This window comes from Leptidea sinapis, chromosome 1, assembly GCF_905404315.1.
Source record: "Leptidea sinapis chromosome 1, ilLepSina1.1, whole genome shotgun sequence".
NCBI lineage: Eukaryota > Metazoa > Arthropoda > Insecta > Lepidoptera > Pieridae > Leptidea > Leptidea sinapis.
In genome coordinates, this window is record NC_066265.1 from 2,614,530 (window position 1) to 2,641,729 (window position 27,200).

Sequence of the window (27,200 nt, forward strand, 5' to 3'; positions counted from 1 at the left end):
TATATATTATATATCATCACCTGGCCAGGTACACGTTGTTGCGCCACTCGAGCTTCATCTTCTTGTACTGGCTGCTCTTGGAGTGCACGAACTGCTTGGAGTAGGGGCAGGCGGCGGCGGCGCGCGGTGCGGCGTGCGGTGCGGCACGCGGCGGCAGGCGCGCGCGTCTTATATCTTATATTATATTATATATTATATATCATCACCTGGCCAGGTACACGTTGTTGCGCCACTCGAGCTTCATCTTCTTGTACTGGCTGCTCTTGGAGTGCACGAACTGCTTGGAGTAGGGGCAGGCGGCGGCGTCGCCGGCGGGCGGCGGCGGCGGCGGCGCGCGGTGCGGCGTGCGGTGCGGCACGCGGCGGCAGGCGCGCGCGTCTTATATCTTATATTATATTATATATTATATATCATCACCTGGCCAGGTACACGTTGTTGCGCCACTCGAGCTTCATCTTCTTGTACTGGCTGCTCTTGGAGTGCACGAACTGCTTGGAGTAGGGGCAGGCGGCGGCGTCGCCGGCGGGCGGCAGGCGCGCGCGTCTTATATCTTATATTATATTATATATTATATATCATCACCTGGCCAGGTACACGTTGTTGCGCCACTCGAGCTTAATCTTCTTGTACTGGCTGCTCTTGGAGTGCACGAACTGCTTGGAGTAGGGGCAGGCGGCGGCGTCGCCGGCGGGCGGCAGGCGCGCGCGTCTTATATCTTATATTATATTATATATTATATATCATCACCTGGCCAGGTACACGTTGTTGCGCCACTCGAGCTTCATCTTCTTGTACTGGCTGCTCTTGGAGTGCACGAACTGCTTGGAGTAGGGGCAGGCGGCGGCGTCGCCGGCGGGCGGCAGGCGCGCGCGTCTTATATCTTATATTATATTATATATTATATATCATCACCTGGCCAGGTACACGTTGTTGCGCCACTCGAGCTTCATCTTCTTGTACTGGCTGCTCTTGGAGTGCACGAACTGCTTGGAGTAGGGGCAGGCGGCGGCGTCGCCGGCGGGCGGCAGGCGCGCGCGTCTTATATCTTATATTATATTATATATTATATATCATCACCTGGCCAGGTACACGTTGTTGCGCCACTCGAGCTTCATCTTCTTGTACTGGCTGCTCTTGGAGTGCACGAACTGCTTGGAGTAGGGGCAGGCGGCGGCGTCGCCGGCGGGCGGCGGCGGCGGCGGCGCGCGGTGCGGCGTGCGGTGCGGCACGCGGCGGCAGGCGCGCGCGTCTTATATCTTATATTATATTATATATTATATATCATCACCTGGCCAGGTACACGTTGTTGCGCCACTCGAGCTTCATCTTCTTGTACTGGCTGCTCTTGGAGTGCACGAACTGCTTGGAGTAGGGGCAGGCGGCGGCGTCGCCGGCGGGCGGCAGGCGCGCGCGTCTTATATCTTATATTATATTATATATCATCACCTAGCCAGGTACACGTTGTTGCGCCACTCGAGCTTCATCTTCTTGTACTGGCTGCTCTTGGAGTGCACGAACTGCTTGGAGTAGGGGCAGGCGGCGGCGTCGCCGGCGGGCGGCGGCGGCGGCGGCGCGCGGTGCGGCGTGCGGTGCGGCACGCGGCGGCAGGCCCGCACGTCCCGCGGCTCACAGCGCGCGCTGCCCGACGGGTTGACGGCCAGCCCACCCTCCAGCAGCGCCGACCGCCCGAACTTGAACCGGTAGTCCGTCAGGGTCTCCACGCCTGACACACACACATCACGTTATGATAGGAGAAGAGCGGGACATTCGGCTGTTGGTAATCAGTTACCATACCCCAAAAATTATGAGAGATCTGATTTTCCCAGTAATTTCACTAGCCCCGGCGCCCTTTAGACCGAAACACAGTAATGCTTACACATTACTGCTTCACGACAGAAATAGGCACCGTTGTGGTACCCATAATCTAGCCGACATCCTGTGCAAAGGAGCCCCCCACTTATAAAGTGCAATTTATCATATAAAATTTCTTCCGTGCTATATAAAATATCTTCGAATGATGTGCCGAACTACATGTTATACGATGGTAATGTATCCACTGACGGTGAAACCATTTTCAATTATTTTAAAGAATATTTTGACTCCGTTTCCGTACCAGTGATTAACTCCTTTAGTGCAACTATCCCATCCAATGTTGATTATCACGTAGACTCTCCCGTAAATGTTTCTAATATCGATATTACCTTAGAATCCATTCAAAAACACCTAAAACATGTTGATGTAACAAAAAGTGCGGGTGCTAACGGAATACATCCTCTCTTTATATCTAAACTTTCGAAAGAATTATCTACACCTATATTTATAATTTAAAAAAAATCATTATCAGAAGGATGATTTCCTTCAATTTGGAAAAAGGCTCTTATTACTCCCATCAGTAAAGGTGATAAGCACGATATACGAAAGTATAGGCCAATCTCCAAATTATGTATATTAGGTAAAATATTGGAAAAAATTGTAACGAACGAGTTGTCGGCGTTGATCTCCCAACAAATATCACAAGAATAACATGGCTTCTACCGGGGAAGAAGTGTTGATACCAATCTTGTATTATATACAGATTACATCCTTAATGCTATGGATTCAGGATATCAAGTTGATGCGGTGTATACGGATTTCTCCAAAGCTTTCGATAATTTAAACCATACCACACTAATTAATAAATTGTCGAAATTCGGTATACACGGGGACTCACTTCGTTGGTTGATTTCTTATATTTCCAATCGTAGCCAAGCTGTTGCGCTAAAGGGTTATACAACTAGGTACCTTGGAAATCTCTTCGGGTATACCACAGGGCTCACATTTAGGGCCTTTTATGTTTATACTATACGTTAATGATATAGAGAAGTGTTTTAGGAACTCTCATCCTTTGCTCTATGCAGATGATACAAAGATATATAAAATAATCGTCGAGAAGATTGCGTTCAGTTACAATCAGACTTACAAACATTTGAATTATTTTGTGAAAATGATCAACTTTTTATAAATCCTGATAAATGTTATTAAATAACATTTGCCCGGAAACGTAATTTAATTGTTTTTGATAACTTTCTTTCTAGTAAGAAACTACAACGAGTCAACAGTATTAAGGACATAGGTTACCCTTGATTCTCAATTAAACTTTAATCTTTATATCGACATTTCCTCTAAGGCTTATAAGCAATTAGGAATGGTATTACATCTGTCAAAACAATTTAGGCAACCAAATACACTCAAAATTCTTTACTACGCTTTCATCCGCAGAATTCTCGAGTTTGCTTGCGTTATTTGGAACCTGCTCAGTACGAGGTTCATATCGCTCGTATTGAAGGTATACAAAATAAGTACTTAAGATCATTGGAATACCGGACTGGGCATATTTTTATCGATTATGCCACTACGTTACAAAGGCACAGAATATCCCCACTAATTAACAAAAGAAACTATGTCGATCAAATTTTTCTATTTAAAATTATTAACAGTAAGCTTGACTCAGCATCCTTGTTAAATCTAATTAAATTTATAACACCGCGAATCTCCTCTCGTTCTAAGATTACATTTTATGTATCACCTTATAAAAGCAATTATGCAGGAAATACATTTGTGAGGCGCTCTTGTAGTTTTTACAATATACATATTACTGAAATTTATATATTTTTCATTAAATATACAAAAATATAAGAAAATAGTAGGTGATATTATACTAAATTTAATAAATTTGTAACTCTATATAATAAAATCATTGTTGTTGTGTGCTGTTCTTAACTATACTCTTATAACTGTTTAAATTTTCGTTTTGTATATTGTAATTTTGTAGTTTTTACTTTTGGTTTAAAATATCTATGTTGTTTTTTGTTTTGCATTATTGTCCATTGTAAACATAATTAGTATTTAATTTATGGAACTGTGGGCCTTCTAGTTTATGTATATTTGTAACTCACTATTGTAAAAGACTATTTTGTTCCTGAATAAATAAATAAAAAAAAAAAACAGTTTGGTTATAGACAGTCACTCAAATAAAAATTTAAAGAAATAAATATTATGACTGTTCACTGTCAGTACATTTACGAAAATTTAAATATACGTTCACGAAAATTAAGGGGAATATGTTTACACTTTTATAATAAAGTCACTGTTCAAGCATTATCTATAAATAAATTGAAATATTTTATTAAAAAATGTCTTTGTCGTAAGTCCTACTACTACACACCTGTATATCTAAACGATCGGCCAGCCCAGGACTAGATTATGATTATTTTATAGCAATAACTTTTGTAATAATTGTCTATTTTCCTAAAAGGAGAGCAAAAAAATAATGCTGGCCAGAAGAGATATTTATTGACATGACCAAAGCATTTGACTATGTTGACCATGATATATTGTTAAATAAATGTTATCAATATGTTTTAAGGGGAATAACTTTGAACTGGCTACAAACTTATATTGAAAATAGAAAACAAACTTTGGACAAAATTGTAATATAATGCTTTATGAATCCAAGTGGACTTATTAAAATTCAGGTGTACCACAGGGCAGCATTCTAGAGTCCTTGCTGTTTCTTCTATAAATGATTTACTAAATTCTACGTCACGAAAATGCATACTTTTTGCGGACGACGTTTCTCTTCTAATACCTAAGCTTAACCCGTCAATAAATAATGACAAAATTGTAAAAGATGAAATCTTAACAATTATAAATTGGATGGAAAGAAACAAACTAAGCGTAAATATTGGAAAAACCAAAATAATTCATTTTAGTAACAAAACACGAATCATAATATGTTTAAGAGTGTAAGTTATCAAGGTAAATCAATTGAAGAAGTCCCTTGTATAAAATTCCTTGGTATCAGTATAGATAATAATATAAAGTATTTGTTTCCATCGCGTGATATTACGAGACTTCGAGATCCCCACATTAGAACCACTTTGTACCAAAAAAACTGTCATGCTATGTGTGTAGAAATATTTAATAAATTACCAAAGGAAATAAGAGAGGAGACAGTTTTAAATAGATTTAAATTTAAATTATTAACACTATTAAAAAATATTGTTTTTACTCAATAAATGAATATTATCAAACGAAGTGGTAACTGTACCAATACTATTTTTACTAATAATATTATATTTTGTTGTGATTATTTTTACTATATTATCTCTTAACATTTCATTTATTACTGTAAATTTGTATTGTAAGGTCTTTTAGTAGGCTTTACGTTGATTAAATTAAATGTAGCAGTAATAATTGATTGTGTTAGGTTTATAATATTGTGAAGTGAAACCACAAAAATATTTGCATGTCTGTCAAGACGAAACATGTGCCTGCTCTTAAATTAAAGTAACAACTTTACTTGTGAATGTTTCTGGCAAATTAAGAATTTTGACTTTGTTCTTGCGCTGTTTCTTCTCTCTCTTTACATCAACCCACGCTACTGCTTCCTGGGTAGTTTGAAGCGAAACGGCTTCTGTCGCATCGTATTAAATTCATAGTGATTCGCTTAGAGATTTATTTAAATAAATCATTATTTTGTTAGTAGCGTCCCAATATATTATGTATATATATTATGACAACATTATGTATGATCATAAAAATCTAGATACATTTTTAAAGAGAAATTAGAAATTATTACAATATAAACACCAGAAATAGAAATGCTATTCCAATTTTCAGACTTCATAAAACTGGTCACTCATTCATGTGGAAGATGTATACAAATATATAATAAACTCCTACATCATGTTACTGAACTTCTGATATATAAATATTATAATTATATTACTGAATATATTAATATTATATTATATTATAAAAATTTAAGCTTCATATTAAGGAAATTAAGGAATATTAAGACTAAATTGGCTACTATGAAAACTGTAAAGGGAGGATAAATTTTGCTAAGTTTCATCTCTGAACAAGGCCTGCTGGTAGTCTCTTTAACGGATGGCATCAAAATTGACTTTCATAGGCGTATAAATTGTACATAAATGAATATATACATTTCATAATTGGCCCACCCAAGTGGCCGGTCTACCTCGTGGTTCAGTATTCAAGTCGAAGTTTGTTCCACAGAAGCGATTAAACTAAAAACGCACGATGCGTTTATTAGGGGCATCCTCTTCAAACACATCATTGATTGCGAGCCGTGTTAGTTCCATATCGGAACTCGTATGTAAAAATCTCTCTCATTTGTAAGCCGAAGTGACAAATAAAAATCAGCCAATCCAATATTGAAATTTTTTTAAATTTTAATGTAATGGAACAGCTAGTTACGTGAAGAAAGCTTCACTCTGGAACTCCGCACCAAGGAGAATAACATATTTTAATCCAAAGTAGCCAGTACGCCAAAACGACAATTTCACACTAAGACGCATATTATATAGAATAGTTGGTCAATTACCTGGTAAACTCTCGAGAACTCGAACGACGGCAGGCTCGGTCAGGCCAAACAGATCCTCCCCGGTCACATAGTTGGGCCAAAGCTTCAGCACTCCTTCTTCGTTTCTGCCTTCCCGTAATGCTGCTACTGCATCTAGCACCTATATTAAAATTACTCACTGTTACCTAATTTAATTGGGAATACTCAATGTAAATGTACCTATCCGGCAAAAACCGCCGAAATATTATTTCATGCGAACCGCCGCTTGTTGTGTCCCACTGAGCGCCTAGTGCGTCGCGTCGTATCAGAATGCGTACTCTTAATTGTTATATTTATAAAATTTAATCTCTGTTATTCTGAAGTTATTTTGATGGACAAAAGCTGGGGTAAAGTCATACATCAAATGTTTTATACCAGAAATGTCACTAGCTACGAGACCCTTCAGACTGAAACACAATGGTCCAGGCGTTAATACAACGTCCACTAGAAGGGTCGTAATGATAACTAAATTTAAAGGCTTTTGTGATACTTTTAATCTTCATATGCATGCAAAATGGAACCATTGAGTTAACAGATTTTTTTTATTTTTTCAAAATAAGTAAAAATTGTAACATCAAAAATTAATTTAAAAAAGGTATCAAATTATACATAATTTTTTCTACTGATTTATAAAAACGATTAAATACTGGTTTCACTTGGATTAATATTTTTTTTAGATTTTTTTCACTAAAAGGTCTAAAAACAAAAAATGAATGTTTATGAAACATGGCTGGCAGACTATTTTAAAAATATGACCGTTTTCTTAGCTCTCCTATAATGCACAAGAACTAGGGACTTATTTCAAAGAAACAGAAAAAATATATCAAAGGAAGCACGCGGAAATTCGTATTCGAACTAAGTTTAAGGTCATTCTTTTTGCATAAAATTAATTCCCAATGTAAATAAAATTAAAATGTAAAATAAAATCAGTCATTAATATTTTTTTCAAGGACAATACGGAAATTGCTGGTGGCTAATACTCACCAATAATGAAATTCCATACAAATTTGTTGGCGCCTATTCGAGTAACGGGGAAATGACTTTACTTTTATATATATGGATGAATATTACCCTAATGACCCCACTATAAGAAATTTTCGAATCTGAATTATTAAAAAAAAAAACTATTATTTCATAGAGTGTTGCTTGTATACATACGGCAGCCCACGCGGCGCGCGGGGTTGGTGCGCACATCTCATGGCGGGCGTCGTCTTGCGCACGCACGTGGAACCGCGGTCGCCCGTCCTCCTCCGAGATCCAACACACGTAGCGGCAGCGGCTGTTGGATCGACTCATCGACCAGTAGAAACGTACCTGCCAAATTATTATGGTACATTATTGATACCTTACAATGTTAGATAATTTATACGTCTAGATAAGTAAATGGTTGCTAACCAGTAGTCCGCAAGAGTCAGAATATGGCCCGCGGACCGCCAACAGATGAATCCAAAGGTAACAACGCATAATATCATACACGGTCAGGCGTTAGGTTAGGATAGGTTGGGAGCCACTGGTCTAGATAGACTATGACAGCAGAAAACGTCAAGACGAATTAGGTTGACATAGTGACATACAAATCGCGAGTGTAAGACGTAGTTTTTACGCACACTAAAGTAATAAACCTGGGTTGATTTCATCGGTTGTCTAACAGCCTTGCTGCTACTCTATCTATACGTATTAAAATTATGCAAAGTATTGTCGCACTCACAATCTTGTATCCGATAGGATATATATAGTTGGGCGTGTGGAAGGTGAGCAGCTGGTGCGGCAGCAGGTGGCCGGGGCTCAGGAAGATGAGGCCGCCGGCGCGGATGAGGTGGTTGGTGTCGGAGTGCAACATCACGGATGCGACCTGCCGCTGCTCGTCGCGGGCGATGTACACGCGCCGCTGTACGCTCAGCGTCGTTAGCTCGTTGTCTTTCTCGTTCTGTAACAATCAATCATTTTATTATTTCAGATTGTACTAAACATAATGTACACTAGGCGCGTTGGGCACTTTTTGGTAGTGCAAAATCTTATGGGTTCGCGTCACCAATATGCTTATGACTGGCGCATATGATAATTAAAAAAATAAAAACGGATATATTATATAGTACGACACTTTTTGGATAGGTGAAATTTCGTGAGTTCGCGTCACCACAATGTTTATAGGAATATATATGTAGCTATACAGCTGACCTATTGTGCAACATTAGTGCTGTCTAAATCTTATAAGTGAAATTGAATGGATTTAGTGAAAAGTTCAATGTGTATATTATACTGTACATTGTGAAAATAGCATTTTTGTTTGATTAATATATTATAGAATATAAGTTTTAAAAATAATTTAATTGTTCTTAAAAATGATGAAATATAACATTTTAATACTAAAAGTTCTAAGTTCTCACTACTATCGACAGTCTTAAGTTTCTAAAAAGCTTCAGTGGGGTCCACATATTGCCCATCTAGCAGATAGACCCAGCTCTGCGGCATATCCAGTTAGAAAGATTAGAGAGTACACGAATGTTACGACCGCTAGATTAGTGTACTTTACTTATTTTCACAGCATCATGACGTACGGTATATTACTATGGGGTCATGCTGCTGACATTGATATAGTATTTGCACTGCAAAAGAGCTGTTCGTGTTATATATCAGCTCAAAGAAAAATTTAAAGAAATAAATATTATGACTGTTCATTGTCAGTACATTTATGAAAATTTAATATATGTTTAATAATAAATAAATAAAATAAATAATATAAATAAATTCTTTATTTTGCTAGAAAACATGTAACAATGGGTGTAAGTAGTTTTAATGTATCAATGTTATCGGCCATTTCTGGCATGCAAAATTATTATTAACAAAATTCTAGTTATTATTATAATTGATTAACAAACTCTATATTTTAAGCACTTAGGTTAATTTAAATTATAATTATTATTTTAAATGTCATTATTTAAAGACTAGAATTAATATATATTTTAAAGTCAATTTAATTTAACCTAATGTGTCAACATTTCATTTATGGAATAAAAACATTTATCTATAAGCCATGTAAAAAGATCCTTTTTAAATCGTTGGACGGGTAATACGCGTAAGCTTGGAGGGAGTTTATTAAATATTTTTATACACATGACATAGCTACATTTTCCGTAGGATGAATTATGAAATTTGTGTGCAATCACCAGTCTGTCACCGTTTCTTGTATTTCTCGGATAAATATCTCTTGCTTTTGTAAATAAATGGTCATGTTGTTTGACAAAGATACATATTTCGTATATATACATACAGGGAAATGGAAGAATACGTAATTCTTTAAACAGTGGTTCACACGAATCAAAGTAAAAAGCTCCTGTCATAGCTCTTAAGCATCTCTTTTGGGCCATGAAAGCCCTATTAGCCTCGCTAGAGTTTCCCCACAAGATTAGTCCATATCGAAGTACTGATGCGACATAACCATGATAAGCTGCCAGGACTGTACTTTGTAAAGCCGTTTTACGCAATCTATATAACACATAAACATATCTATCAATTTTTTGGCATACCATGTCTACATGCTCTTTCCATTTTAGATTTTTATCTAGAAGTACTCCTAAAAATTGAACATGCAAAGCTTCTTCTATTTGGGTATTTGTATAATTTATCTTAAGGCTATAGTTATTAGAGCGGTTACTTAAACTAAATTGCATAAATGAGGTTTTTTTAATATTAACTTGAAGATTATTATCCTCTAGCCAATTTACCACTGTATTAATTTCATTATTAATTTCACTTTCATAAATATCAATCTCATTTTTATTATGACATGTCATAATTATTGATATATCATCGGCAAATAAATAACAGTCATTTTTTGTCACACTAGGCAGGTCATTAATATAAATTAAAAATAATAATGGTCCAAGGACGCTTCCTTGCGGAACACCAAATCTATTTAATTTAAAGTTTGATTGTTGGGCAATTATGGTAGCCTTTTCGTCGATAGAATTGATCTCCACACATTGCTTACGGTCTTTTAAGTAGGACTCCATCCAGTTAAGAGCTGGTCCTCTAACGCCATTTTGCTCCAACTTATCCAACAAGATGGTGTGTGATACGAAGTCAAAAGCCTTGCTCATATCAAAAAATATTACACACGTTGGTTTTTTTGAATCTATATTTTCTGCTATTTTGTTAACCAGTTTAAATGCAGCTAATGTTGTCGACTTGTTTTTTTGAAAGCCAAATTGTTGCTTGTTTATTATATTATTTTTTGTAAAAAAAATTGTTAAACGACCATACATTGCTTTCTCAAAGACTTTTGAAAAAATAGATACGAGTGCGATTGGGCGGTAGTTATTAAGTTGTTTTTTATCGTCTTTTTTATGTAGTGGCTTGACCACCGATAATTTTAGTGCGTCTGGGAATTCACCAGTTTCAAACGACAAATTGATTAGGTATGTTATAACTGGTACTAGTTCATCTTTGCATATTTTAATAATTTTTGTGAGAATTTCATCATAGCCTACTGCTTTAGTATTCCTCAACAATTGTATTATTTTTAATGTTTCGTTTTCCGTTACTGGATTGAGAAAAATACTACTTCCAGTTTTATTTTGATTTATACAAGGTTTCAACTTTCGCTTTGTCAGACATTTATCACTGCTGTTAGTCAAATTTATCCAATAATCATTAAAACTGTTTGCTATATCTTTAGTATTATTAATCTCATTATTATTTACTATAACTGATTCTATACAAGTGTCACTATTGTTACTTTTTGTTTCATTTTTAATAATTCTCCACGTCGCATAGCATATGTTTTTACTGTTTGCTACATAATGGGTATTACTCAATTTTTTTGATGTGGCAATACAATATTTAAGTGTTCTTGCATATTTCAAATAATTATTCTTATTGCTATCGTCTTTTTTTCTACATTTTCTATATCTTAATACTCTTTTTATTTTACAGCTTATTCGAATACCTTTAGTTATCCATTTGGGCTTTCCATTGGATTCCATATTTTTAATTTTTATTCTCGGAAAACAAAGTCTATATAATAGAGTTACTAAGGAATGAAATTTGCTAAAAGCGTTATTGAAATTTTTTTCTTCATAGACTTCATTGAACGACAAGCTTTTTAGGTAATTTTTGAATATCTCAATATTATAATTACTATAATTACGTTTGTACATAAACATAGATATTTTATTTTTAATGTTAACACTTTCGAAACTTAGAATTTGTGCTGTGTTATGGTCAGAAATATCGTAATTATGTAAAGAACCTATAGCGCCATCAATATTACTTATTATATGATCAATGCATGTGCTATTTCTCGTTGGTAGATTAATGTGTAATCTAAAGTTAAAGTTTTGCACGATTTGCTTTAACTGTTGAGAGATTTTATTACAATTCAGTGTATTAATATTAAAATCTCCTGATATAATAATTTTTTTATTCTTTTTACAGTATTTCTGAAGCACGGTTCTTAGTTTTTCAAAAAATATACTTACATCAGAATCAGGTGTCCTGTAGATACAAATGATAAACAAATTTTTGTCCACTATGTCTATCCCACAACATTCAAATGCTTTCGGTTCACACAAAGTATGTAGGTATTCTAAATTTTTTGATCCTATCCCTTGTGATGTTAATATACAAACACCACCCCTTCTTTTTATTCTACTGTAATTTGATGCTAACAGATACCCATTTAGTTTTATATTACTTTCATGCCCTTTTGGAATGAATGTTTCCGTGAAGCATAGTATGTCAATTTTATCTGTATTTTGCAGATCTTCAACCATGATTTCTATTAAGTCTTTCTTTGCTAGAAAGCCAGCAACATTTTGGTGAAGAACTTTACAAGTGCATGTTGAATTATTAATTTTTGGCACGAAAAAACAGTTTTTCCCCATTTTTGCTGTCATCAACTTTATTTGGTTTAAAATAAAAAGGAATTGTTCCCTTCTTTGGTGCATCCTGAGATGAATTTAAAGTTTGATCATTTTTTGAAGTTACGCCATGAGTCACTTTCTTAAAATAATATGGTATCGTTCCTTTTAGCGTGGAACGATTTATGTGTCTTTGTTTTTTGAAATTCAAAAACCTTTTATTGTAGTCTATTTGGTCAATTACGAGATTTATTTTATGGCATATATTATAATACGGCGTGTTATTTCGATAAATGTTTTCATCGAGATTAAGAAACGTACAATTAGGAAACTTGTTACATATCAATCGCAACATGTCATTAAGTTTCAGTTCATTCAAATGCCTACTGAAAGTCACACTAGTTACAATAATATGGACTTGTGGTAGAGAATTTATTTTTGTATATAAGTCAGATGATATTTTAATTGGATCACAGTCATTTTCACCTACAGTTAATATTAATTTGGCGTTACAGGAAAAATCATACAACTCACAAGATTTGAGGATGTCCCCTGTCGTTGCATCGGGTTTGATGAACGCTTCAATTGTATATTTTTCATACGGATTAGTTCTTCTCGACTGAATGAGCACTGAGGATAAATTTTTAGATTGTTGACTTCCTATAATGTAAATTTTTCTTCCTGATTTTCTTTGAATATTGGTACTTTTTTGAGCGAGTTTTTTATTAAATTCAGAATTTAGTGGTACTGCTGGTGCATTTTCTAAATTAATTGGTATTTGTTCTATTGCTTTATGAGATATTATATTGTTCTGTATAGAGGATTTTACTGACGGTGTGCGTTTAGATTTCTTTGTTTTTGTTCGTAGCGGTGTGGAGTTGATTGAAGAATTACCGTCGCTTAGCAATGTTTTAAGTAATTTTATTTGTTTTTCATTTTCTTCAATTAACTTTCTTTGTTTTGTGTTTTCTATATTTAGTTGGGCAATTTCTTCATGAGCACTTTCTAATTGCCCAGATAGGGTTGCTAAGTCCTGTTTAAGGTCTAAAACCTGTGAGCTTTCGACAGTACCAAGATCTGGTAAACTACATGTGCTGACATCTCTGAATGTTGAATTATGTAGGTCTTTCATTGAACTACAAAATGTTATATTTTCTAATGATTGATTATGTAGTGTGAGAGTATTCTTGCTGGATAAATTACTAATATTTGAAATGGTTTTATCTAACGAGATACTTTGTGTCAGCTGTTCAGTATTTGAAAGATTTTTTATTTCCTGTGTAGAGCTTTTCCTACATTTATGACATTTCCATTTGAGTCTCTTATCGGTCGACATTGAATTGTATCTTTTTAAAGTAATGCTAGCACATTTTAAGTCAAACGTGTTATTGCAATTAGTTAAAAAAAAAAAAAAAACAAGATTCGAACCGTAATCATCAACACGTTAGTCCGATGTCAAACAACAAAGCTATTCAATAATTAATAACCGGGTTGAAATGTGTGAAGTGACAAGCTACAAGCCCACGTCAAATATAGGCTCAGACGTCATAAAGATTAAGCACGGATTTTGAACTACCGACGCAAGTTATTTTACACCAACACAAATTTACTTAGTGTCTTTGAGCGCAAAAATCACAATGGTTGAATTTAGTTAAATAATACCGTCACTGTTGATTTCACGTTGTAATGAATAGCCCTTGTGTTTGTTGTGTTTGTTTAATTATTATGATAGTTATCAATATCACCTTGTTGTAACAGTAATCTAATGAAACCCTAATGAAACGTCGAAGATTGCACTCGGAGTTCAAAGGTATTTAGTGCCGGATGAAACGGTTAATTTCTGTGAAGTAACGCCTGTATTTGAAGTTTCGATACTAAACTTCATTATAAAACTAATGTAAAACAGACTTGATTTATAATTTTTACTTATCTTTTGATTTCAACTTTTACGGAGACAACCGCTCACTGACACCATGACACTCGAAACACAATATTGAAATATTAATACTAATATTACTCGATGAAATAAGGATTCTATAAACTGGATTGTCACATATTTTAAATTTAACTTCAAAATTTAGTATTTTACACCGTAAACATCCTCACACTACTCAAAATAATTAAATACAATTCCAATAATGGATTAGATAATAATGGATCTTAGAGTAAATTTAATAAGGGATTGCTTGTAACTAATTTTAGTAGGCTTCATAAGATACATAATAGCTTTAAGGATAAATGTATACACTTCTACAATAAAGTCCCAGCCACTGCTCAGGCATTATCTATAAATAAATTCAAATGTTTTATAAAAAAAAATGGCTCTGTCGTAAATCCTATTACTCCACTGCTGAATATCTAAATGATCGGACAACCTGGGACTAGATTGTGATTATTTTATAGCGATTTAGAGCGCAAAAAAAAGGAATGCTGGGAGAGTTTCTTGCGACGCTTCTTCTCTCTCAGAGCGCCATTTGTTTCCGAAGCGGTAGTAGTATCTAGTATTATAAGAAATGACATCAAAAAGAATTCTAAAGGAATCAATTTTGAGAAAATAAATGCCTTTTATGCCTAACGAATAGGCTGCGACTGGACAAATTTAAACCATTATTTCACCTATGGGAAAGCTAAATGAACCGGTAGTAACATAAGCCATAATTTATTTACAAAAAAGATAGGGATCTGTAAGGAAAAATCAATTATATTTGAACAAGCGTTAAACGTTATAAGTTAAAAGCAACCTTAAAATTGATTTAATTGTGGCACATTGACGCAACATGTTTGTTCTGTTCTGTTTGACTAAAATGATCATAGTAATCCAAATGACGTCACATGAAACTACTTTTAGAATAATACTTAGTTTTTGTTAAAGATACAAGAAATATAGGATGGGGCATGTAGATTCACTTACAATGCCCTAAGAAGGGGGTGTAACACCCGTCCTGATACGACATCAATTGTTATAAACAAAACTATAAATTGGAATCACCTTAGGAGCATGTGACGAGCAAAAAGCTGTCTTGTTCTTGTAAAACACGCAGTTGTCCTTGACCGCGCAGCCCAGGTGGTAGACGCTGCCGCAGCGCACCTTAAAGCACCGCACCGTCGCTCCGAGGCGGCGGCACACGGCGCACGTGGCGCTCGAGCCGGCCGCCAGCGCGTTGTCCACGTTCATGAGAGCGCCGCTCACCGTCTCGTACACGCCCACTGACCACAGCGCGCAGTTCAGGTGCACCCACCGGTCCACGTCACTGTTCAACAACCTCGACACGCCGTCAGCCACGCCGTCGCCCTGGATCCCGCACAGTTCGCACTTCCGCGTGTCCTCGTTCGTCACCGGCATTATCGCCACGCCCGTGCGAAACACTAGCTCGGTCAACTCTCTATCAGTCGGCCGCTTGTACTTAACGGGCGGTCCGATACATCCCGGAGACCAATATTTATAGCGAACTCCTTTATGCTTATCCTTTTCCACACTTTGATTGCTTTTATCGTCTTCGCCGTTTTTCAAGTCTTCGTCGAGAGCCGATACGTCATCGCCCACTTCCTTCATCAGTTCGTCGTTGTCCAGCGAATCTATAAAAGATAAATCCATCTTCTCATCTTTTATGTCAGGTTTTATATCCAAGTCATCTGTTTCCATACTCTCTGTGGAGGCCGTGTCAAAGTCATCTCTATCTTTAGATAGATTAGTTTCTATGTCTGATTTGTTATCTTCTTTGATAGAGGTCTTCGTTCTGCCGTCCAGAATGATGTTGGTGGGGCGCCATGCGAAACGCTCGTAGCATTGAGTACTACAGAAATATAAATCAGAATCACTATCACATAGAATTTCTTCTGCATTACCTTTATTTGCCGAGAGTAAAGGAAACTCTGACGCCTTTGCTCTTACAACAGAATCTAATATAACAACATCACAGTGTCGACAGAATTTAGCCGCACCGTTGAGAATGCTTTGAATATCGATGGGCGCTCCTTCTTTTCCATCCTTGCCTTTTGATCTATAAAGGCCTAATTTATGCGACGGTGGAGTCGCAGTACGCTCCACTATTTGGTATGAAGTTGGGGGCGGAATATGTAATATTCCAGCAAGTTCTTTTAGTACTCCTAAGATATCTTCAGCAGCACCCGAAGTGAGTGTAAGTGTCACAGTAACATTTTCATTACTTTCTGTACTTCCCGGAGAACCTTCTATTTTAGTTTTAACAAGAGCATCACTATCTAAAGACTTTATGGGTTTCTGAGATTCTTCCTCATCCTTTATTTGATATTGTGATAAGGATTTAACTCTTATTGGTATTGGAGCAATGAGCGGTATAATTGGTGAGATTCGACCCGACAAAAGCTTTTCGTCGTCACCTTCTTCTTCTTCGTCATCGTCAATAAGTTTAAGCCCGGGGAATGTATCATCGGGATCTATATCAAACCCTTCAGGGCTAGAACAACTTACAATGGTGTCAGGAGTATCTGTATCGCGCTCCTTACAAATGAATTCCAATTTTTTCTCTTCTGGATCTTCTTCAAATAGAATTGGCTGAAATTCTTGATCATAAAAGCCTCTTTGGGTTGATGCTGGAGGCTTTTCGGGTATTGGTTCCTCATCACCGAACGGTTTCGTATTATAGTAATCTGCCACGTTAGGAATTTTCGCATTTCCAAACTCTCCTACAAGGTCGCCTTTTAATATGTCATAGTCTTTATTTTTTAGTTTCGTTAAATCACCAGAGCCAAATAGAGGACAAACTGCAAAATTTGTTGTAAGAGCAGGCTCCTGTATTTGCATTGGTGGTAAAAGCCGTAACTGTCCCATCAAATTGTCAATAAAGGTATCGTAATCTTCTTCATATCTTGAACCTTTGCGGGGTCGTTTCTTAGCTGTGGCATTTATACCATTTTCTGCAGCAGCTTTTGAATTCATCTGAAGTTGCTTCCTTTTTTTCTGCTGATATTCTCTCCTTTTACGCTTTTTCGCTTCTGAAGGTGTTTCGGCGGGGTTTATTTCCGAAGTATTGTCCATGATAACACTTTCAGTATATTCTTCCTTCATTGGTTGATCCAGTTTCCCTTGATCTGATGCAGTAGAGTGGCCTGATGTTGCAGACTGTTGTGAGCTATCATCAATCAATTCTCTTTTAACATCCATTGGCGTATAAGGTCTATGAACTGGACTTTGCTGTGGTGGGAGCACTTCCTTCTTAATTACTGGTTGTTGTTGTTGTTGCTGCATCATTTGCTGGTTCTCAATGTTCATTGGATACATAGGTATCGTTTTCATAGTTGGCGAGCATTCAGGTACTGGAGTTATTTCCTCTTTACTTATAATTTTCAGTGGTGTTTTTCTGACATCCATCAAAGAATGAGTCGACGAATGAAGCATTGGTGACATTGATGAAGCAGGTATTGATGTGGGTATTGATGTTATAGTTCTGTTAGTAAATGTCTGGCTCATACTAGTCATGATATGTCTTGGCGAGCTTTTAGGAATTTCTACTTCTTGTGTCAATGACATAGGTGGAGGTATAGAAGGTCTCGCTAACTGTGCTTCCAATGACGGTATTGTCCCTAATGCAGGGGCAGTTCTTTGAATCGTGACAGTCCTTTGTGGAACTGCACTTGTTGTACTTGTCGTCGTCGTTTGTAATAGTTGTTTCAGTAGAACATTTTGAGATTCATCATTTCTTTGATTCGCGGTGTTAATTTGGAGAGAATTTTTACTAATCAAATTATCGTTAGGTGCTCCGGAATTGTTGGCTTCATCAGTTTCCATGGGTTCGGATTTTACTATTACTGACTCAACGCTGTGGCGTTTCGTAGGTTGAATATGTCCAACTATAACTTCACTCTTGGGTTCGTCTGTCGACTTCGACCTTTTCAGAGGTGAAGTTAATTGCGTATGTAAAAGTTTAGATGAAGTTATAAAGTTGATTGCACCTTGAGTTTGCTTAACATGCATTTGATTTATTCCAGAATTAACGATATTGTGTGTGCGAACAGTAACATTAGGGGCAGGTTCTTTGTTCGTCATTATGGATCGTGAAGTCATAACCAAAGCAGGAGGTTGGCTGTGGCTAATGTTTTGCTGACTGAACTGAAGATTGTTTGCACTCATTTGCCTTGTGGGTTGAAGCAATGTGTGCCCCAAAATGCTGGTTGGTTGGGATTGGCATTTTTGATAAGTACTCACACTTGTTGTAATAGTATTGTTACTATGCATAATGGGCTGTGAACTAAAATTATTTTGGATTTTGGATAAAGCAGGCATCTGTATTATTTGAGATTGTATTGATAAGTTCGAATCTTCAGGCTGGCTGTATGTGTGACTTGTAATTAAAGATGATTGAGCTGGGGATTTCATTAATGTACTTTGCATTCCAACGGGTGAATTAATTGGCGAAATATTCGGTGAATTTCTGTGCTGGCCCATAGACGATAATGAATTTATACGTGAACCAATCGCTTGGGACACACTCATGGGTAAAGCCTCTGAGCATGGCTGTGGCGGTGGTTTTTCGTTACGCTGAACAGGAGACGGGCGCGACATAGCTACTTCAACTTTTGAAGACGGCAACAAATTCTCATAGTTTACTTGTGTAGGGGTAGTCACATTATTCGTTCTTGTCGATGTTTGCGTGTCAACTTTTGGATTTGTATTTAATGAAGACATTATAGTTCTCAATTGTTGTGAAACGCTTGCCATGTTGGAAGTCATTTCCGCTGGTTGAGATAGTGGAGACAATTGTGGTATGGTGATGGATTGAACACCTAATCGCTCTTGTTCTCTACCAGAAAAAGATACTTGTTCGTGTAAATCTTTACTATCCTGCGCCGTTATTTGGTTATTAATAGTATTGTTAGGTTTCTGTATCGGATTGGGAGCTTTAGGTGCGGCTTGATTACCACTGTAAGATTTCCCATCATCACCAATGTTATCCAACATCGACAGCATATCTTCGAATGATTCAACATGTTTATTGTTCCCTTCCACAGTTTCTGAATGCTCTCTCATGGTAATATCATTGAGATACCTTTCCTGGGAAGGTGTTGGAGATGGTATTGAAATTTGTACCGAATCTTGAGACATTTCTGACGATATCTGCATGTTGGAATCAATGACCATTTCTTTAGTTTGATTAGCGATCGCCTTTATTGTTTTTACTACTTGTTTGTCTTCTTTTTGGTCGCCAGTCACCTGGTGTTCTTGGCTTGACATACCATAAGGTATAATTACATTGCCATGCATATTGTCGTCCGGTTTATCGTCATCATCACCTTCCATTATGTTGTCAGGTATCTTTTCCGGTATTGGGTCTGGGCTTTTTATATCAGCTTTTCCTAACAGCAAAGGAGTTCGGTCGGTCAGGCATAGTGTATGGGGTAACTCAGTTTGTTGACTTATTTCACTCTCAATGTCTATATCTCTACTGGAATCTTTTAAAAGTGATGACTTCTTAACATCTTTAGTGACAGATTCCTGCGATAAACTAGTCAACAAAACATGATGTTTCGATGCAGAAATCTGGTTCTGTTCAATATGACATTCTGACGGAATAGTGTTATCGGGAGACGAGACATCGTCTTGAAATATTTTGGCAGGCAATGTTGCATCGTGCGTAACTGATAAACTGGATAGCTTGCTGTTTGAAAGAGTGAGTGCCATTGGCTTCTCTATGGTTTTAACAATTTTTTGCTTTACTTGGTGCTGTGTCATAATAGTAACGGGTACACGTGATTGTCCGGTATTTGGGGTTGCAAGGTTAATGACAGGGTTAATACACGACCCTTTAGGAACATTTGAAGATATAACGCTAATCACTGAACTCATGGGTTTATTGAGTGGTTGTGTCGACAAGCTCAGAGGTTGATTTGTTATATTTAAAGGCACTTTTTTGATCTGTGTTTTTGATAATCCACTAGAATGTCCCGATAATGGAACAGAAAGACTCTTCAGAACAGGAACAGAAATAGTTTGATTTGCTATCGATACAGAAGCAACAGTAGCTTGGGACACTTCATTCAAAATTTTGGTATTGGTATGCGGCGAGAGTACTGTCGCGCTCAAAACCGGTAACCGCGAGAGACCCGCATTTTGAGAAGTATTCACCAACTTATACTGTTGAATGTTACTGACTGGTTGTTTTGCTGTCGCTAAGCTGATAACTGCTACAGTTTTGGTCGTTGTTTCAGTTCTGGTCGTAATTTTATCAGTTGCACATTCCTCTTCGTCTTCATCCTCAGGTTTTCCGCTATCGATCAGCTCCTCAAAATCTTCTTCAGTAGCAATGCGCTCTTGGGGAGAGATGGCGCCCGGTTCAACTACAACAATGTCGTCATCGTCTAAATTATCTACCAAATTATCTAAGTCGTCATCTTTGTAGCTCATTCTCGCGTCCGTGCTGTAAGCTTCACTAGAGTACAGAACAAATTTTCTTCCGTCGCTAGGTTCACTGTCCTCGTCTGGAGCAGCAGTTTTGCCGGAGAACCGCGGGCGAGGCGCGTTACGTTTTAGGATCGATATTTTGCTGAGATGGGTAGGTTTACGTCGGTCTTCATCTTTCGTGGGCCAGGGGGGCGCGCCACCGAGCAAGCCTGGCTTGGTGTAACGGTAGTTGGGCGGTATGGGGGCTACATGTGAAGGCCCACCACCGTGGTCATGATGCGCCGGCGATGCAGCGGGAGAGGGGGAGGGAGTGGGCGTGCGAACGTGGGGAGACCCAGGCCCAGCCCCCATCGGACTGTACTGTTGACGTTGTAGCATTTGTTGACGCTGTAAATAAAGAAAAAGGTATAGATCCGTGATATGAAGAATTGTATGATTATTTACATACATATTAATGATACACATACAGCTAGTTCGTTGGAAGTATTTCCCGGCGAGGGTAGGGGTTGCGGACTGCCCAGCGGTGAAGTTTGTTGACGCGATCCAAACGGAACTCTCATGCCTGCAATGGAAAAAATCATATCAGTCTATTTGTTATTATTATAATGTTGGCTCGCAAAAATAATTAAAGTGAAACCTTACATAATAATAAATTATAATAATTTGTTACCACTGTCATTGAGAAATATTTTTCAAATAACAAAACGCTATGGGAGATACTATATTCTATAAGATATTTACTTGTAGCCATACCTTGTTGATGATGGGGCGGTCGAGCAAATCTAGTGGGCACCGGGGAGCAGCCCGGTGCTGGGCGCGAGAACCTCCCCGCTCCGTAGTCACTCTGCACACATAATATTATTTATATTAGACACGTGGGACATTTCATCTAAGTCTTAGGCTCAGAGTACACTCTTATATCATTTATACGTCTAGATAGACTATGACAGCTGTGAAAGCGTCGAAAAAAATTTAGAGTTAACCTCTATTTTGAGCAATTCATACGCACTAACACAAAGTGTTCTACAAGTCACGAGTGTAAGACTTAAATATTAAACCCGGGCTCCTTTTATCGGTTGTCCAACAGCAAGAGACTATCTAGACGTATAAATTATTGAAGGGTACAAGGGTACCTTTTTTATATATATTCAATTTTATTAAGAGCTTTATTTCCTTACATCTATACATTTAGGTATTATAAATAGTACTAATAAATTGTATTTATTAGTATGCGTTATTATTTCACTATTTTAAATAAAAATATTTTATCAGTATTGTTATTTATGATTTTCGATATAAGGACCGCCATTAGCGGTAAAAGCCTCCTCCATTAATTTTTACTCGTTCCTGTCTCTTGCAATTCTTATCCACATTTTTCCTGCTTTTTCCGCTATGTCATCGCTCCATCACTTTTTTAGGCTTGCCACGATTTCGTTTCCTATTAACAGGGCATCAGTTATTTTCTACTTTGGACCATCTTTTGTCTTATGTTCATTGTACATATATATCCAGCTCATTTCCATTCTAAACGTAGGACATAATATTAGGCAACATCTTTTGCTTTGGTTTTTCTTACTATTGTGATATTACTAATTTTGTTGCTTAGTCTTAGCCCCTCTCTCTGACAAACTTTAATTTTTTCTAAGTTTCAATAGATTAGAGGCCATGTCACCAGACGTAAGTTGGCATAGCATTAAACAGGTCCACTTTTGTGTACACTATAATGAGATTATTCCCAGGAGCCAAGGAGTTTCGGTAGTGACTGATTGTATCGAACAGAGGTCTTTAAAGGTTAATATCATGAATTCGACACCATTGATGTGGAATTTTAATTTCGCACTAAGTGTTCAATCCACATTATTGTGTTAAGACAGTGATGTATTTGTGAACGGACCAAAGAAAGTGAATAATATGTCCCCGTGGTAGGCGCCTTGAAAATGACCATTGTGTATTTTGTGACCTTGCTTAGTTCTGATCTTATCACGCGCTATATCCTTAGACTAAGGGGTGATATGAAGAATGATTATACAGCGCGAAAATATGAGTGTAGTCAGACGGTCAGAGACCGCACTCTGCAGCACCTAGCTAAACAATAATTCGGAAACTATAGTGACCATTCAAAAGCGGTTAGTTTAAGCCTAATTGAATAATGTTTATTTGACTTTTAATTACTAGAACAAATGTTAGCTTCAATAATATAATATATTTCAAATAATTATTACTGACTGAAATAGTTATTTTCATCGTCATGTTATAGTGCACATTGAGTTGTAGGTTTTATCTTTTGTTTTGTGTTTGGTTTAAATTATTAAAATTTTTATTTTTATTATATAGAAAGTGATAATAGCATACATTTTGTAACTGTGGTGAATGGGATGTCGCCGGACTTTGTATCTGCGACTGATATATCTGTAACAACAAATAACATTTTAATTTATAGATTAACAAACATAATAAACAAGAATACATTGAAAATTAAGTACCTGTGGACTTCGACTGGGCGTCGGTAACTGAGGGCTTGTCCTTTGTGCTTGCAACTGTTGCAAGAAGTGTTGCGGAGACATTGAAGGCTGCATCGGCGACTGCATTGGACTATGTTGTGGAAGCAATGGGCTTTGCTGCGGATGCATGGGACTCTGTTGGGGATGCATTGGACTTTGCTGCGGATGCATCGGACTTTGTTGTGGATGCATAGGACTTTGTTGAGGATGCATTGGGCTTTGCTGTTGATGAAGAGGACTTTGTTGTGCATGCATCGGACTTTGTTGAGGGTGCATAGGACTCTGCTGAGAATGCATCGGACTCTGTTGAGGATGCATAGGACTTTGCTGACTATGCATAGAATTTTGTTGTTGATGCATCGGAGAATGCGCGGACATTTGATTTTGTGTGTGTAGAGGAGATTGATGCATTTGCGATTGATGATTGATTGATGTTTGTTGGGGGTGCATTGGACTCTGCTGGGGAAGATTTTGAGACTGGGCGTGCATTGGAGACTGCTGTGAATGCATGGGCGACTGCTGAGTGTGCAATGGAGAATGAGTCGACGAATGCAGAGGAGATTGAGACGTATGATGTAGAGGCGATTGTTGGGAATGCAGAGGTGACTGCATCGGTGATGTTAAGTGGTGAAGAGGGGACTGCGGCGCGATCGAATGTAATGGAGACTGTGAATGTGGGGACTGCACATGCAGCGGCGACATCACTGGTCTTGATCCCGTCGGTCGCGAGGTTTGACCACCAGGGGGTAGCGCATTTCTGAGTTGTTGGCCAAATTGAACAATCCCCCCAACAGATTGCGAGCGATCTGACACTCCAGACAACTGCCTCACTAGCTGTTGTGGTGGTGCACCGGCTTGTTCGATAACCAATGTTCGGCCACCCTGGAGAAGTCTTCCTTGAGAGTTAAGTGGTGATGTCACCAGGCCGATTCTCTGTTGTTGCAATTGGCCATCAGGCGATAAAATAGCTTGTTGGGTGCGAATGAGCGTCTGTTGCTGTTGTAAGGATGATCCCTGAAGCCCTATTTGCATTGATCTGTTCATAGCGCCCTGTTGGATCTGAGCTTGACCAATATTCTGGTTTTGACTTTGGAACGTGTTTTGGGTCGATGTTATTTGTTGCTGGTTGATAACAGTCTGCTGAGCTAACTGCGGATTCTGTTGACGTTGCTTTGTCTCGTACTCCTTAAATCATAGAAAAATAAAAATAAATCTATCAAACAACGACATTCACTGTACACCATACCTATTGCTCCGATGATGCAATTTTCAATAGGAATGTGTCAGATAAACTATATGAATAATGTTACAAACTCTTGAAGCTTGCTACTTTTGTCTATTTACTTGTGTATATTGATATTTCTATAAAAAAATCTTACCTGCATAAGCATGCTATGTTGTCTAGCTTGCTTTCTGGCAGCTTCCAAATGTTTTTGTAGGGCTTGTTGTTCAGTGGAAACACGCTGAAGTTCTGCCGCATCGTTCGGCATCAACTCATTCCCGGATTTCCTCAGTTGACGCTGTTTGCTGTTCAACGACTGAAATCACACATAAGATTTAAAAAACATTCACATAAAAGTCACAACCCATATAGCCCATTAGTAAATAGAGACATTAAATTATCACGAGTGTACAAACTAAAGCCCGGGGAACGGAGTAGGCTACCACGCGTCTACAAAGCACACGAACACGAAAGCTCACTACGGGCACTGACCTTGCGGATCTTGCGTAGTTTCTGCACCTCGGCCTCGTAGTAGCGCAGCTGGTCGGCCGCAAAGGCGTTGTATTGCTTGAGCCACTGCTCGTAGACCAGCCGCGCGTGCGAGTCGCCGTCGGGCGGCACGGGCGGGGCCGGCGGGGCCACGCCCCCGTACAGCGGCACGGCGGGCGCCGCGCTCGCGCCGGCCGCCAGCGACGCCGCGGGCGCCCCCCCCGCGCCGCCCCACTCTCCGTCGCGCTCCTGTTCGCGCTTCTCCTGCTCCAGCAGCTCCTCGAGAAGCAACGGTTGCTCCTGATTTATGTTCTGATGGTTAAATGCTTGCTTTCATATCGATTCCCGATCGCCACCGTCGCCCGCATCACCCAGGCGGTGCGCGGTTGACTGCTTTTGAGTTATCGATCCGGTCCAAAGAGGATATAAATACTACCTAATAATGGGCGGGACTGCCTGAGTAAAAATTTGAATTTAGTTTAGTATGAAACTTGCATTGAGATTTAACGTAAATTTGAAATAGTAATTACAATACGGCGACAAGTATAATCTGGCTAAGTTTGAAAGCGAACAGTTGCTTAAAACGTAGTGGAATTCGGTTATCTCCGTTTTTTACAAGATTATAGCCGTCATCTATCAATCACTGCACGTTTCATACATTCGCTTTTTTCTTAGAGAGTTTCGCTAGGCTGGTCCGGTCTTTTATAGACTGTGGTAAGAAGCGGCCGTTTCATTCTCAAACCAATGATTTTGACAATCTCTCTCAAACATGTTTATGTGCTGATTCATGGTTCATCTCATATTAAACGATTCAATGCATTCGAGCGACTGGTTGCTCCTCGTACAGTCTGATGTTTTAGATTTATGATGTTATAATTATATCAATTATTTATTAGAATCTATGAAAACATTATTATGAAGCGAACAAAGACAACCATTGTGATTGAGATATTTGTTCTCTTAGGAAATAACCCTTCCTTTTCGGTTAATTTGTTTTTAAATAATTCTTAAATATTTAATGTACGGGGTTTATCAACACAATTTTAAACATTACTAACAGTTGACCCTAATCTGTGTTGGAGTATAACCAGTCATTCTGTAGATATTGGTAGAATACATAATGACACTTATGGAAGTCGATAGACATTTATATAATATATTCTTCGCATTTGTTCGAGATGATAGAATATAAAAAATACATTGTCAATCGATAACACACACAAGTTCTACTTAATAATTGTTCAAGCTTCATACAAAAATTATTAAAGTGGTGCAATTTAACGCACATTCCCTTACAATAATTAGTTTATCTTAATTTATTCTAAGTAAGTGAAACTATTAAGAGCCAAATAATATAAATATTATAAAGCGAATGCACTATGTTATTTCTAAAAATAAAAAATAGATTCATTCGAAATACAATTAACTCAATATACGCATCAACTTATTGAATCAAAATTTCCGCTTCCGGGAACTTGTTTACAATGTATTTATTGATCGTTGTTGTTTATGGATATCCCTAGGATTAACAATTATTAACAACAGGAACGTATTTGACATGAGTTCACCGTCACCAAAAATTTACAAGAGATAATACTGAGAAATATTATAATCGTTATTAATGTTAGTAAAGTAAATTATAAAAGAAACGCTGAAAAGGAAAAAAGGTTAGTAGTAAGCCAGCGTGCCGAGAAGCTCAGAAAAAGCACTAAAGTGTGATTAGCAGTGTCAGGGCCCTCTAGAAGGAAGTTAGGAGGGAATCTGAAGAGGAGTGTGGTCACTAATGGTCTCTAATACTTTTGAGTTGTTCAAGAGAGAGAGCCAGTAGTTAAAAGTCTACTTTTTGGTACAGGTGTGTGCGTGCGGAACATCGCTAATACTTTAATTACCTCGAGCAAAAAAGCAAACTATATGACCGCCGCACGCACGCATTTGAAGGGGTGCCTGCGTGTTACGTCACACCAAGGAAACAAACACTCACACAGCTCAGTTTAAGTTTCGATGCCGAATGACGCGTTTTTTCAGACCTGACGGTTTCATTGGCCCAGTTTCTGTTCGTGATTTGTTGTAATTATTTAATATTACTGGCTCAGTTGTTTGCATAAATTACTTGCGTGGCTTCAACGCTAAAGTTAACCAGAGCCTTCTATGATTAAGCTGCCACCTTGTTCCGTTTGTGGTGTCGCGTTCCACTCAGGCGTTGAACTATAAAGTGGGCGTGAGATATGGGTAGTGGGTCCAGGTGAGGGTGTGAGGGTGTGGGTGAGGGGTGAGGGCTGACCTGCAGCAGCAGCGGGCGACGCGGCAGCCAGTCGGGCCACCCCTCGCACTCATATCCGGCCAT

At 38.0% G+C, this 27,200-nt stretch overlaps 1 protein-coding gene across 1 annotated transcript; it reads right to left on the bottom strand.

Moving 5' to 3' along the window:
* Positions 1-1,442: 1,442 nt before the first annotated feature.
* Positions 1,443-27,200, bottom strand: LOC126979383 (uncharacterized). The gene is made up of 12 exons (XM_050828657.1): positions 27,138-27,200; positions 24,860-25,156; positions 24,525-24,683; positions 23,128-24,330; positions 22,997-23,053; positions 21,398-21,488; positions 21,112-21,206; positions 15,257-21,031; positions 8,115-8,333; positions 7,565-7,720; positions 6,389-6,527; positions 1,443-1,723 (listed from the first exon to the last, which is right to left on the bottom strand). Exons 1-12 carry the CDS (start codon positions 27,198-27,200, stop codon positions 1,443-1,445), a joined length of 8,535 nt encoding a protein of 2,844 aa, XP_050684614.1.